This window comes from Medicago truncatula, chromosome 1, assembly GCF_003473485.1.
Source record: "Medicago truncatula cultivar Jemalong A17 chromosome 1, MtrunA17r5.0-ANR, whole genome shotgun sequence".
NCBI lineage: Eukaryota > Viridiplantae > Streptophyta > Magnoliopsida > Fabales > Fabaceae > Medicago > Medicago truncatula.
Window position 1 is genome coordinate 32,978,550 of NC_053042.1, and position 16,257 is coordinate 32,994,806.

The 16,257-nt window shown below is 32.0% G+C and overlaps 1 protein-coding gene and 1 long non-coding RNA gene across 2 annotated transcripts; both read left to right on the plus strand.

Moving 5' to 3' along the window:
* Positions 1 to 5,730: 5,730 nt before the first annotated feature.
* LOC120576937 (uncharacterized) lies at positions 5,731 to 6,216 on the plus strand. The gene is made up of 3 exons (XR_005643065.1): positions 5,731 to 5,798; positions 5,928 to 6,024; positions 6,143 to 6,216. It is a non-coding gene; the product is annotated as an uncharacterized lncRNA (long non-coding RNA).
* Positions 6,217 to 6,261: 45 nt separating this feature from the next.
* On the plus strand, positions 6,262 to 10,014 carry LOC112420015 (uncharacterized). Its single transcript, XM_024778580.2, has 11 exons — positions 6,262 to 6,291; positions 6,591 to 6,701; positions 6,987 to 7,063; positions 7,365 to 7,431; positions 7,549 to 7,614; positions 7,753 to 7,860; positions 7,946 to 8,076; positions 8,239 to 8,305; positions 8,412 to 8,640; positions 8,757 to 8,827; positions 9,446 to 10,014. The coding sequence occupies exons 1-9, from the start codon at positions 6,262 to 6,264 to the stop codon at positions 8,496 to 8,498; spliced, it is 744 nt and encodes a 247-aa protein (XP_024634348.2). The 3' UTR covers positions 8,499 to 8,640; positions 8,757 to 8,827; positions 9,446 to 10,014.
* Positions 10,015 to 16,257: the final 6,243 nt, after the last annotated feature.

The following is a 16,257-nucleotide window of genomic DNA, read 5'->3' on the forward strand; positions in this document are numbered from 1 at the left end:
CCCGTCTACAATTCAAGGCATACACATATTGCATATTCAGATTGGATACTAGCTCATAGTTTCATACTAGTATATGAAAATATAGTTGGTGGAGATTTTGGTGTTTACTGAGTAAACGGGGTAATGGGCAATAAATCAATTACTCTAGATTGGATATAGTAACAAAATAAATGGCAGTCAATTTTAATATGCTTGATGCACTTATAAAAAGTTGTGTTTTGTGTAATTTGAATTGGGTACTTGATGTCCCTGACAAAATAAAACTACAACAGCAATATGATTATTGGAGAAGAAAGAAGCTTGACTTGAAGATGGTACTATTATCACTTGAAGGTAATCTTAAAAGTGTAAAGTAGAAGTTAATTGGTTGATGGAAGTTTTGGGGATGTATAACACATAGTAAGAATAAGACTTTGGTAGGGAAAGAAAAGTATGATGCTTTAGTTGTTTGGCTGTTCGGAAGACAGGTGAGAATTAATAATTGGTGATATGATATGTTCCTCCTGAATCTAGTATCCAACTTTGAGGTATGAGTATATGAAGTCAAATATAATAGACCTTGATGTTGCAACATTGTTGATAAGAACATGAGGTTTCTCTGATTTACTTTTTAATGTAAAACTGTGTTAGAAGAAGCAGGTTTTTTACAAAATGAATAGTAGTAGGGAATATCTTCATTCATTTCTTAAAAGAAATGGAGAGTGAAGTTACTATAATTTTAAGTATACAAAGGCGCACATTTCTGAAACTTGTGCCGTAGTTATGCTTTTATACACTCGAATTCATAGTAATGGAACCTTCTATTACCTTAAGAAACAGAAATGATGTGTTGAGTGCATTGTTTCTTAGATATGCTTTTTAAATTGGATGATTGTCCTTTAGAATGACCTCACCTTGAAAATAATTTAGGAACGACTGATTTTGCATGAGCTATAAGGATGGTGCAAACATAGTGTCTATGTTGCAGGCGCAGCGTTTCTAATAGTGCAAAGAGCATCATTTGATAATGGTTTCTTGGTAGAGTCCTCTACAAATTTGAATATATTCATCCAAAGAGCTATTATCATAGCTCGAATCCAGATATCGTTGCTGTGACCTTCAAGAAATAGGAAATCAATAGTAGTGGATGGTTTTCATTGGGATGAATGTAATAGATGTTTATGTTATGGATCCTTAATTAAAATTTTAGTATTATATCCAATTTCTCAAATAACATATTAAGCTTAGAGAGAAATTCATTAATGGTTATCAAGCATAGAAAGCTTTAAGCTAAAATTTAAGGCTCGTGACATGAGTTATACTAAAATCAATTAGCAATTTACAAAATTGTAAATATTCAGATTAGATCAAGAAGATAAATTGTCATATATCATTTGATCCATTGGAGAGATTTTTTTAAAAGTGAAAATAAACTTTACATAATGCAAGAATTATCTCTTTTTTACATCATAAAATTGATTTTTGCAGTTGTGTTTTCGTTTGTTTAAAGATTTTCTTTTGATGTTTTTCTCAACATTGTCCAATATTTATTGCAGTGGCTGAAAAATTATCCCTTTTCTTTACAAATTATGATTTCTTTGATAGTCTAGGAAATTGCATTGCATATGCAATTTCTCTTTGCACAATATGTGATGAGGTAGGTATTCTCTACCTTTCAATATTTATCTTCGATGACTTTCTCTCTATCTACCGTACCTACCTAACCTACTTTTCTCTTTCATTCAAATAATTTTATTTTAATCATTTTCTCTTCTAAGTACACTAAAATCACCACATCCTAAAGCAAGAGGATTAATTTCCGTCATCGTAAACTTAACTCAATTGGTAGGGATAATGCATAATATATGTAAGATCCGGGGTTCAAATCCCGACCACCACAAAAAAAGGACTCATTTCCCTAATTGTGCAGTGTGCACAACAATTTCTTCACCTAACAAAGCAGAAATTTCGGCCACAGCAAAAATGCACGGACATGGAACTCTCTCGTATTGAAGTGAGCTTTTCAAGGGGGAGTTGAAGATAAAAGGTTTAAATATGTCTTTCGTCCCGTAAATATAGGCCATTTGATTTTTCGTCGCGGAAGTTATTAATCCTTCCAATCTGTCCCTGCAAATATTAATCATTTGATTTTTGGTCATAATTACATCTGATTAGTAACTTCAGGGATGAAAATTCAAATGACCTATATTTGCAAGGATGAAAGACCTATTTAAGCAAACCACCTTGCCCAATCATCACTTGCCACATGGGCACCACGTCGCTAATGATGGCCCACCTCAGCAAAAAAATTTAATTAGGATCAAAAGTCAAATGATTAATATTTGCAGGGGCAGATTGAAAGGATTAGTAACTTCAGGGACGAAAATTCAAATGGCCTATATTTGCAGAGACGAAAGACATATTTAAGCCAAGATAAAATAAAGAGGATTATAATTGTCAGAGCGAAACAGAACAATAATGCTTAATACAAAAAACAAAAATAAAATCAAACAAATAGAAAAGTATAAGAACTTTGTTTTTTTTAATAGGAAATACCTTTTCATTTTTCACTCTTATTAAGAAAATTTGGCCGTGTAGTTAATGTGTTCACTTTATGTAGAAATTTACCTAAAATACCCTTTGTATGTGTATGTAATAAATTTTGTTTTTTCATATTTCAAGACGCTTAGTGGTATTAATTAGGGATTTATTTGGAAAAGAAGCAATCGATGTAACTAGTACTCCCTCCGCTCATTATTATAAGCAAAAATCAACTTTTTAGGTTCATTCAATAAATGACGTATTTAGTCTATATTTTTGACCAAATACATCATTTATTGAATGAACCTAAAAAATTGATTTTTGATTTTTGCTTATAATAGTAACCGGAGGGAGTAGTTTGAAAAGAGTTTTGTATTTATGGACAAATTTTTAGCTAAAGAGTGCTTATATTTAGAGATAGAAGAAGTATTTTCAATAATAACTATAAACAAGTTTTAGCTATTTTTCTTGAGGGTGGCTTTATCTTTTTTCATTGTTCTTCTGTTTCTGTTGAAAGCCTTTTTTCATTGTTCTTCAAAAACTAATTAAATTTTTTTAATTTATTTCTAAAGTATTACTCAAAATGTCTTATATTGAGTGTTATTTTAGGTTATTAAGAAAATACGTAAATAAATGAAAGAGTGTATGAATTTTAACATATAAATATCTGATAACAATGGTCGATAGTTTAACCGATTGAATTTGAAGTGTTTAGTAAACTTAGATGGTTAACCAATAAATATAAAGTGATTTAGAAATATGTTTTTTTCAATTAAGAAAATGGGGATAAAAATGAGAAAAAATTGATAAGCTATAAGCTCAAGTGCCGTTTAAAATAACATTTAGAAAGTATTATTTTTTCGTCTCATAACAAGTGTCACATTTGAGCATCTACACAATTAAGAAAATATGATATAGGAAGTAATGTATAATTTTTTTGGTAAGTAAAACAATATCTTAATTTGATTAAACACAAAGCGAAAGTGAAGGCAGAGGAATCGAAATTGATGCCAGCAAGAAACCGCAAAAGCAATGAACGTTTGATCTCAACATCTCTCCGATGCATTTGCTTGACTTCTTCTTCCTTTCTTTCTTTCTCCATTTTGTCTTCCCACAAACTTTTCATCTCCATCACCACCATTTTCATTCTTTTCTTTACACATGCATGCATGCACATTTTCAAATAACATTTACACGTATAGATACACAAACATGGTAAGAGTGTGTGTACATGTGTAAAGAAAAGACATATATTAAGGTGTGGGAATTTAATAACAATGTCGTGGGTAAGATCAGCCGTAAACAAAGCAGTTGAGGCAGGTGGCCAAAGCAATCTAAGCCGTACCGTTCGCAACTATGCGGATTCTGTTGTTCTCCATGCAAGCAATGCCGTCGTCGGTGGCGCTAAAATCATCCAGGAACGCATTGTATGTAACAACCACTGTACCCCTTTTACTAAATTTTCCATCTGTGTTTTTTTTTCATTTTTAATTTTGGGTTGAGGATTGTTGGGCAACCGATGTAGCATTGACACGGACCACAGGCCATGAACACGACACATTGACACCGATAATAACAGCATGTTTCAGGGCCAAGTCAATGTGCACGTCTTAGACATCGGATATGTCTTTAATTTGAAGTGTCCATGTTACATATGAGACAACGCAATCTTCCCAACACGCTAAATTACGTGGGTCCCATATAAATTTGAAAATAGTGTGTTGAAAATATAGAAGGATGTGTTGAAAATCACGCGGGACTCATAAATTTCAACCAATATAGAAGAATGTGTTGAAAATAGTGTGTTTGGCTATGTACCTTGTAGTGTAAGAAATCTTTAGATTAATGAAGTGTTATGTCTGAAATGGATTTATTATTTATCGTTAATCAATGAACAGGTGTCACGGAATATGCAAAGTTTTAGGCTTACTGTAAAACGGCTGGAAGAAGTTTCTGTTTCATGTAAAGGGATAGAAAGAGTTCAGTTGCTTAGAAGGTGGCTGGTTTCTCTTAAAGAAGTTGAGAGATTTTCTGCTACATGCACCAAGACTGACACCGATGCAAAGGATTCAGACGACCACTTTGTTTCTGATGATTTTAAGGATTCACCTACTTTGGTTTGTGAATTAAACCAATCGGTTATTATTGTTGTTGTAACTTTGTTCTTGTTTATGTTAGTAGTTATTTATTCTCATAGTATATACTATATAACCATGGACAGATTTACTATGTAGACCCTGGTGTGGCGGATGAACCAAGAACTTTTCGAGACGTCTTTCTTCATAGTCAAGCTCTTGAGGGCATAACACTGTCAATGGTGAGTTGATGCAATATTGTTACCTATAATCGCTGCAGTGCCAAATGTTTAGATTAGTATTTTTCAATTGGATGAATGTGAAGTCAATTTATATGTAGTTTCTGAAGACAATTTTCAAGCAACAATGAGTTTGTTTCGATAATGTTTGGTTAAGTAAATTTGCATCTTGAATTTCAGTTTGTACACATCCCGTATAGAAATGGGAAATGTAAATTACACAATTCTAAGTGAATGTTATAGATTAGTAGGAGAAATTAAGGCCTAATTGTAAGAGACTAAAACATTGTTTGGATTGACTTATTTGAGTTTATCTACTAGCATGAGCACTTTATGAAAACAACTTATGACATGTCCATAAGTTGCTTTTAACGTACTTCCATCATCTCTCCAGGACAGCTTATGAAAACAACTTATAGCTTATATGAGAACAATTTGGCTATTTGTTTATCTTTTGTTATAGAAATATCTTATACACAAGCACTTATACGATAAGTGCTTAATTAATCTGTTTATCCAAACATGGCCTAATTTCATGATTCAAGTGTTTTCTTACATGTAAATTACTTCAACTATTGCATCAAGACTCTTATTATTCTTTTAAGCCGTTAGTTTCTTTTTATTGTGGAACAAAAATGTTCTTTTTCTTGTACTAGTGTGAAATTGTGAATCGTGATTATAGTTCATTAGCATAATGATATGTTTAAAAATCAAAACAATAATGTATATAAGTAACAAGGATCATATAGAATGTTTAATTTTCCTTTTGACATGAACTCCATGCATGTGACTTGCGACACAATTCTTAACAGCCTGTCTATTATACAGTGATTTGCCATTTACAGTGGCTAAGCTATACATTTGCTGATTTATGGAACTTAACCGCAGGTTAACTCTTTTGTGTGACTCAGATTCTTGAAGCACCAAATGAGGAAGAAATTTCACTACTTTCAGAGATATATGGGTAAATTTGTCTTTTTATTTTGTAAACTGGATATTCTGCAGCCAAATATTGTTTGAAAAATAGTTACTGGTTTGCATATCAGGATTAACTTCCTTAAAAATTTGCTTTGGGTTCGGCATGGTTATGTAGGCTCTGCATTAAAGGAGGTAAGGAAGAACAAACAGCCTTATTATCCAGTGTGCAAGAGTTAGCAAAAGCATTTTCTGGATATGAAGATGAAGTACTCGTAAGGATTTAATATATTTTACAGACTTACTTGTTTATGGTTAATATAAAGCCACATACATGGTGAGGAACATGTATCCATATACTCATTTTCCTTTTCCACTTTATTCTTTCATCAGACGAAACGAGAAGAATTACTTCAATATGTCCAAGCTTCAATTTCAGGGCTGAAAGTAAATGCGGATCTCATGAGGTTGTTGCAAAACCTATCTTTATTGATGCATCTTCTTGACCTATAATGCTTCAAACCATTGTTAAGGATTCACAAGTAAACTTATTATTCTTTTGTCCTTGTATGTGATACACTCTAATACTCAGAATAGACGTTGAAGCATGTAATTTGAAAGAAAACATTGACAAGATAAAGGCATTGAATTCAGATGAAAGAAAATCATCAAATGAGACAACTTGTGTTGAAATAGAGGTGAGCTTCTTATATGGCTAACTAGGATATTATCGGCAATTCATAATGAATTATGTGATACACTCTAATAATGAATTATGATCAATAGATCATAATGTAAATTTGTGCCATTGTCGCAATTGAACATTTTGATTTATTTTCAGGCTTTTGATGAAGTCATGAAAAATATTCAGATGTGTTCTAAGTTGGAGGAACTCTTATTGAAAAAGAAATACTTTATCTATGGTGATTCTCCACAGCTTCATGCTGAAAAGGTCATTTTTCTTATCTTTTACTACTGAAGTGTCTTATCTCATTACATTATGGTTTCTCCAAGATTCACTGCAATGAACATAAAAAATATTCAAAATTGGTATTGTATTGTGTGATATGGTTTGTAATTCATTAAATAAGTGGTTTTGAGGGGCACAAAGCATTGTTGTGGTTTTTTCAGTTCCCATACTCCAACTAATTTACTTGTTTGTACTATCAATACTTAACTGCTTTTGCAAGTAGGCATAATCTTTTTGTGGGTGATTGAAATATTGAATCACTTTCAGGTTGATAAATTGAAAATCTTATCAGAATCTCTTGCAAATTCTACCACAAAAGCCGAGAGTCGCATTTTGGAGCACAGGTGCCAGAAATTATTATTATGCCTCTTCTGAGTTTCTTAAGATTAAAGAAGAAAACATAAAAAAAACCGTTTCTTTCTTGTATGTGCAAGTGTCTTCATATCGTGCAAAGGTACTGAACATACTTTATGTAGCGCGATACATATATATTTTATTAAGAAGTAAAGTTTTGATACTTGATGCATCTCATATGATATTTGGCTTGTTGAAAGTTAGTATGAAAAAGATAAATATGTTCAACTTAACTGAATTTTTGAACACTTTTCTTCCAGAAATTTTATTGTTGTTTTTATTCTCAAGCAGATCTCAGAAAGAAGAAGCACTTCATTTTCGGGTAACCAAGTCCAGTGAGGTTAGCCAAATAGAGAAGGTACATTCTCCTGAAAAGCAACATATTATTTTATCTTATTACAGATATAATGAAGAATGAATGCATATAAAATTAAATCAATGAATAGGTCAAGTCACATCCCTAAGTATTTTTCAGGAATTGGGGGGTGAGATTGAAGAACTCGAGAAGCAGAAAAATGAGCTCGAAGACAAACTGAAAAAGGTTTTCTATTCAATCTCTTCTTGAATACCCTGAATTACAATGCTAAAAGACACTTGAATTCAGAACCTTCACCTTTTTAAGTTTTGTTGCATCTGCATTGATTATATCAAAGTTTATGTGACAAAGATTCTATTGTAGGTGAACATGTTGTTGACATCTGCACGTACACGCCTCCGCAATGCAAAAGAAGAAAAAGAACAGTTCGATGATGCAAGCAATGACATTATTGTACATTTAAAAACAAAGGTACCAAAGTTTTATTCCATGCACATAATTTGGAAGTTGATAATATGATCTTCACATTTTATTATTTGTTCATATATAATATTAGGATGACGAGATGCAACGAGCCATTGCTTCTTATACAAGCGAAGCCAATGTTGTTAATAGATGGATCAATTTTCTTGAGCACACATGGGTATTTCAAACCTCTCTTAAGAAGAAAAACGAAGAGCAGGTCAAGTATGTCATGTAGTTTAATAACATTATGCGATCAAATAACATTTGAAATTATACATTATTTGAATTTTTTTGCAAATTAATATATGGTTGATAGTTCCTTTATGTGACTTAAAGTGCATGTTTTTGTTTATTAATTATCTGTTTTTCTTATTACATCTGAAGTGCTGAACTGGAGAGATATGGAGATTATTTTGTGAATTTGGTTGTTAATCTTCTGTCTTCTTATAAGGTAAAATAAATTATCCTAACTTGATATTTCCCTATTTGTTTTTAATACATTATCAATATTTATTGAATTTTTCTTATCTTCACATAACTGGTTACTCTAATGTTAGGAAAAGCTAGGCTCATCTGTTACTCAAATAAAAACACTTGTGGAGAATTTAAGCACAAGCCAACGGTATGGCGTTCTGCCTCTCTGAATTGTCTTTTGTGTCAAACCCATGCCTTCAACTGTTGAATTATATCAGGTTAGAAATACCAGTTGAAGTGGATAACGATGGTTCGAGAGTAGTGAATCCAAGGAAAAAGCTTGAAGATGAATATTTGGAAATAGAATCCAAGGTATTTATTTATCTTTATAATGTTTTATCTCCTTCTATGAGGTTATAATCTGCATGGTTCTCATGTAAGTAAGGTCATCATAAAAAAAAATGAATGTTTCTTTTTCTACTTGTCAGTTTCTAATCACTTTGAATATAGTGGCCACCATGAACAAGCAGTTTCACATTCAAAAGGAAGGCATTTTCAGGTACGTTGTGTCTTGGAATTGCAGTTTAGACAGGCAGGTACTGCCGCAGATGTTAATATCAATGGTTGGATGAAGATCAGACGACTCATATTTTGAACTGTATTTTAAATTAAATTTGGTGAAATCAAAATACTGATCATCTCATCTCTATTTAATAGCTAAAATCTATTGATTGTGTGAATGCGTGCTTCTCATGCTTTCAAAGATTCTAGGGTTGTTCTCTGTTGGATGAAGATCAGACGACTCATAATTTGAGCTGAATTTTGTTAACTTGGAATACAAGTCGTCTAATCTCTATCCAACAACTAAAATCTCTTGATTGGATGAATGCATACTTCTCACGACTTCAAAGATTCTAGGGTTGTTTGCTGTTGGATGAAAATCAGACGACTCGTATTCTCCGCTATAATTATAAGTCAATTTGGTGAAGTTAGAATACGATGTGCTTATCTCTATCCAACGTGTAAAGCCTCTTGATTGCATGCTTCCCGTGTCTTCTAATATTTTAGGGTAGTCGTTCCTTGCTCTTTTTCTTGCCTTACCTCTCTATCCTTGTCTTTTTTTTCTCATGTAATAACGTGTTGCATGTTTCCTTATACATATACAATTTTGATACAGAAAAGATAATGACAAGGTGACAGAACTATTACATGCCATTGAGAAAATGAAAGAAGAATTTCATTCTATTGAGAGACCAAAGTTCCAAATTGAGGCACCAATTGAAAAGTCAGAAACACCCTTACAATCAACAACTTCATCACCTACATCCATGTTGCCTAATAAAAACAAGCAAGATAGAATAAAAACATCTCCATCAGTTACTATGAAAACGATATCAATAGAAGAACTCGACAAATCAAGCGAGGACGACTCAGCAGAAGAGATAAGTGAATGGGAATGTGATGCACTTGATAAAGATCAACACACCATGAGTTGACTCTTGTTGACCCACTTGGAAAAAGACCAGCATTGCTCATGTTGTAAAAAGAGTGAAAAAAGGTTCTGTGTATTTGGAAGGATTGTGACAATGTGTTAATGTGCAACTCAGATACCAGACAACATATCCTTAACTATGTTGTCTCTCAAGTTCACTTAACGAATGTACATGAAACAACTTTGGTCCACTGAAAGTAGTTGTATTTGTATCATTATTACGACATTCGATCATTGATGATGAAATGCACATGTTCAATCATGTAACTTTATGGATAAAAAGCCTTGTTTGTGTAACAACTTTGTCTGCGAGGAAATTCCTGTTTACCATAAAGTAGAAAATGCTTACATAATTGACTCAAGCAATGAGCTGTTACTGTACCTATCCCTTCAAGGTTTTGAAGATATGCACATGCAACTTCAACCATGAATGATGGGGTAAAATCTCCTGAATGTAGATGTCTAATAGGAAATGCAATCATTTTATTACTCCTCCATCCCATACTAATTGATAAATATTTTTGATAATCAACAGTTCGGCTAGGAGGTTGATTAAGTCTGACCAATGATTGTTTCGATAACCAAAAGCCAAGATAAATAAAAGTATGAATTTGAACTAAGAAGTGGTTACTTCTATAGCAATCAGTCAATGGCTAAAGTTTTTTCATATGAAACTAAAATAATAATGAACTAACTAATGTCCAAACAAATATTCATTAAATTAAGACACAATATGAATGAGAAAGAAATAAGTTGCCTAAATAAAATGTGTTGGCATACTTAGCACAAACATCACACCTATCATAAGCAGACATATTAGGAACAGAACAATTTGGTTCCTTTTTCTAATGCAACTTTGAATGGCTGCAAAATGACTAGCTGAAAAAATTCTACTTTTTTGGGCACTTAAACGTTTTAGGACTTGAATATTATTCTCTAATGTGAGGATACATAGAGAAAAATGTGAATGGAAGGCTTGTGTAAAGGCACCTGATAGCAATGTAGAACTGATTTAAACCGACAGTGCATTTACTCTAAACTCAACTTATATACCCTTGTTTAAATTTGGTTGAGCCATAATATCTTCCCCTATTTCTACAAGCTGAGATTCAGGGATAATTACATTAAAATCGACGTATGAGGCATGCATAGAAAGCCATTGGTGATCCATCAGCTTAAAAGCTATGTAGTAGAGAAGATCGAAAGCTTATTCAGTTTCAAACAGAAACATGAATTGCTTTAGTTTCTAATAACAATTTCTGATACCGATTCAATTTATAACTATATGTTATCATGAACGCCAGCATATATAAGATTGAAAGGACACCCAAAATCTAAAGCACTTTCATGATTTCATCAATCTGGTCCTTAGAGAAATTAACATAACAATGATCAGAAACAAAGTGACTACTAATTATGAATTTTCAAATTACATATAGAAAACTTCACAAATTTGAGCATTTCTAACATTGAGAAACCAAATAGTAACACACTGACTTCACAATCACAAAGAAATTGTTGCATAGTTGAAATAGTGATGAAGCAATTCAAAATTTAAAAATGCTTACTCTACCTAGCAGCATCTTATACATCACATCCCAATGCCTTATTTTTTTGTACTTTTGCATGAGGTCAAACCCCAAGTTTAAATTCAAAAATAACACACTGGGCGAAGCCAAAGATGATTAATGCTAATAATTCCTTGTTACATTAAGAAATAGTCAAATGAGCACATCACTGACCGTGACCAAAAAATAATTCCCAGTAAGCCTATTGATAGAGGGATAGAGATGAGGCCTTTAAAAGAGTGGATTATGTAGAATTGGTCAGTTATAGATTAGTCAAAAAAGGAAAAGGGGAAAGGCAAAAACTCAATCACAAATTTTATTGCTACTGTAGGATTTCTGAATTCGGATACTTAGAGATTCACCATAGTCCATAGCAAATATACAAATTGCAAAATATATGCCTCCCTAAAAATACAAGATGTATATTGTGTTAGAGAAGCCATTGGGTAAAATGACATATCAACTTTTGATTTCTATATATCAGGTTAGAAATACCAGTTGAAGTTGATAACGATGGTTCGAGAGTAGTGAATCCAAAGAAAAAGCTTGAAGATAAATATTTGGAAATAGAATCCAAAGTATTTATTTATCTTTATAATATTTTATCTCCTTATATGAAGTTATAATCTACATGGTTCTCATGTAGTAAGGTCATCATAAAACAAATGAATGTTTCTTTTTCTACTTGTTAGTTTCTAACCACTTTGAATATAGTGGCCACCATGAACAAGCAGTTCCACATTCAAAAGGAAGGCATTTTCAGGTACGCTGTGTCTTGGAATTGGATTTTAGGCAGGCAGGTACTACCGCATATGTCAATATCAATCGTTGAGTGAAGATCAGACGACTCATATTTTGAACTATATTTTAAATTAAATTTTAGTGAAATCAAAATACGAATCATCTCATCTCTATTTAATAGCTAAATCTTCAAAGATTTTGGGTTGTTCTCAATTGGATGAAGATCAGACGACTCATATTCTGAGTAGTATTTTGTAAAGATAGAATACAAGTCGTCTGATCTCTATCCAACAACTAAAATCTCTTGATTGGATGAAAGCATACTTTTCATGACTTCAATTCTAGGGTTGTTTGTCGTTGGATGAAGATCAGGCGACTCGTATTCTTAGCTATAATTATAAGTCAATTTGGTAAAGTTAGAGTACAAGTGATTTTATCTCTATCCGAACAAGTAAAATCTCTTGATTGCATTGATGCTCGTGATTTCTCGTGCCTTCAAATATTTTAAGGTAGTTGTTCCTTGCTCTTTTTCTTACACTTTTTTCTCATGTTATAACGTGTTGCATGTTTCCTTATACATTTACAACCTTGATACTGAAAAGATAAGGATAAGGTGACAGAACTATTACATGGCCATGAGAAAATAAAAGAAGAATTTTGCTCAATTGAGAGACCAATATTGCAAATTGAGACATCAATTGAAAAGTTAGAAACACCCTTACAATCAACAACTCATCACCTACATCCATGTTACCTAATAAAAACAAGCAATATACAATAAAAACATCTCCATCAATTACTATGAAAACGATATCATTCGAAGAACTAGATAAGTGAATGGGAATTTGATGCACTTGATAAAGATCAACTCCCCATGAATTGACTCTTGTTGACCCACTGGGAAAAAGACCAACATTACTCATGTTGTAAAAAGAGTGAAAAAAATGTTATGTGTATTAGGAAGGAGTGTGACACTGTACGTGTAACTCATATACCAGACAACTTATCCTTAACTAGGTTGTCTCTCAAGTTCAGTTAACGAATGTACATGAAACCGTTTTGGTCCACTAAAAGGAGTTGTATTTGTATCATTATTACGGCGTTCAATCATTGATGATTAAATGCAGATGTTCATTCATGTAACTCTCCGGATAAAAAGCCTTGTCAATGTAACAATTTTATCTATAAGGGAATTCCCTTATAATCATAAAGTAGAAAGTGCTTACATATATAATTGATTCAAAGTAATGATTTATTTTAGGGTATTGGTAACCGGTGTCTCTAGGGCACCAGTTGAAGAATCCAAAAATAAAAATTTTATCTTAAAAATATAAATAGTTATTTTTGATCAAATAACTAATACCACTATGCACTATTTAACATTCTCTTTTATTTTATCTAGGGATGACAATTGGACCCATATCCAATGAGTACCCGCAAAAAATACCTACAATGGGTAGGGTAAAACCCCGCTTTTATGGGTCTGGGTACGGGTACGGATAATACCCACAAAATTAAATGGGCATGGGCACGGGTAAGGGTACTATACTGCCCAAACCCGCAACCCCGCATATACATATTTATATAATATCATAAATTATTTATTTATTTTTTATGTATAATTAATTAATTTATTTAACTATTTAAGCCTAAACCTAAACTTAAACCAAACAACTGCTTAATACAATAACAACTCCATCATGCCGGTGTATAATTTTTTAGGGATATTTTGGATGTTTTCTATTTGACTAAATACCACGATTCATATTATTTTATGAGTTAATTTTAAAAAATTGACATCGTAGTTTTATTTCATTTGTGATGTTTTTATTTATTTTTTCATAGTTAAAGTGCGGGTAATGGGTGCGGGTATGGACACTTAGGTACCCATAGGGTATGGGGAAGGGGACCAAAGTTGTTGCCCACGAGAATACGAACACGGGTACATGTATTTTTTATAAATGCAGGTATGGAGATGGGCAATGCAGTACCCTATCCATTGGGTACCCATTGCCATCCCTAATTTTATCATACTCCTTTGATGTATCAAACATGAGATTTAAGTAGAATAAGATATATATCATATCTTGTCAATGTATCATTAAATGCTTGAGTAAAATAATTTTACATTTATGCGGCAACGCATTATTTTTGCTATAGATATCATTGTATTTATTTCTTTATAAAAAAAAAATATCATGTATTGTCAACATGAACATGAGTAAAGTAAATTTACATTGTCAATTTATCCTGATTAAACTAATAATAATAATAATAATAATAAAATAATAATAATAATAATAATATTCTTGAGAGTTTGGAGAAAACTAAGTGCAATAATAGACCGAAGACTTCCAATTAAGATACAACAACGTGTTACCTGAGTTGGTATATGAGCATATCACATAATCAAATAAATGGGACAATTTATTGGACAATAAAAAATATACAAAAAAAAAATGTAATATTAACACAAAAACTTAAACAATATATTCGATAATAAAAACACAGTAAGAATAAGAGAGATAAAAATTTTCTCAAACGTTGTCACACAAAAGTTTACTTTAAACTTGAGTTTGCTGTTCTAACAAAGACACTTAATTAAATGTAGTAAAATATTTTTATTCTAAATATTAAAAAAAATACAAGTTTGCATATAATTTATAATAAAAATATTTGATGTACAATTAGTTAGATTACTCTTAAACAGGGATCTTGTTGTTTAATAAAATAGGTTGTTTTAAAAAAAAAATTAGCTTACTTGTTTGTTCTTATTGATAAGAGAAAAATATAAAAATGTAAAATAAAGAAAAGTATGTTGAATACTAAGAGAACTGTGAATGCATAAGGAAGTACAATATGACTTATATGATATATATGGTAAAAAATAAATAAGAATATGTTAGATTTACATTTATATTAAATAATTAACTTATTTATTTGTTTGTAAAAACAGTTGGAAATTAAGAAGTTCGACCCAGGTGAAAACAATCAGTGGCGGAGACGGAATAAAAGTTCAGGTGGGCCATTAAATTTATATATGCCACTTTTGAAACCGTAGAAAACTATAACTTTTAAAAAATATTTAAAGTCTCGCAAAATAGACCTATAATTGAATTATTTAAATTTTTTGGTTGGGCCAATACACCACTTTGCAGAAATTTGGATAAGCCGAAATCTAAAATCGACACAAAATTGTACAAATCTCGCAAAATAAATCAATAATCGTTAATTTTTTTAATTTTTCTGGATGGGTCGTGGCCCACCCTAACCTATGAAGGGCTCCGCCACGGGAAACAATGAAAACTAATATGCTTATAAGTGATGGAGAATTTGAGTCAATTGATTGAACTTTTGTACTCTCGACTTTCTCATTTAATAACAAAAACTAGTCTAAACTCCAAATAAAAAACTAAAAACTATTCTATTGGGTGTACATAATACTTAATTTAAGGAAATGATAACAAGTACATTAAGGGCAAATAATAATTTCTTAATTGGGAAATCTTAAAGAGTGTCTTTAAGTTAGAAAAATGAGATTTCGAATTCGCATATGCTAGTAATATACCCTATTCTAAACCCACTTGGGTTGGTCCAGTGGTATTTGGTTTGGGACCTGGGAGTGTGCTCATCCTGAAGTTTTCAGGTTCGATTATCTCTGATGCCAATTTAAAAGGGTTAATTTAACTTCTTTAAAAAAAAAAAATACCCTACTCTAATTGAACTTGTTTCATAATTCAAGGTGGGAAGAAGCATATGTACATTAAGATTTGGAATGATAGTAGTATTGATTTTTAAGAGCACTAGCATGGAAGCATATGTACGTCGTACATTTTTGAAATTAGTACAAGCCTTTTGTTCCCTTTACATCCTTTTCTTTACAGCAGAGATAGGTGGTACCATTGTTCAATTATCCGAAATTACAAAACTTCAATGCATCCTCTGGCCATCATGAGAGCCAGTTATGAAAAGTAATAACCTTTTGAAGGAAAAAAGTTAAAAGAAAAATTAAAGATAACGTTGACACCACCCTTTGGACTCTCTCACCTCCTTGAATAGTGAATACTGGAAGATATAAGAGCAAGAGGATCCTTTATCTATCAATGCAATCACACTATCCACTCACTAAATTTGGACACTGCAATTCTGGTTATACATTCAATATAAAATATTTGCAGCCTTTTTAAT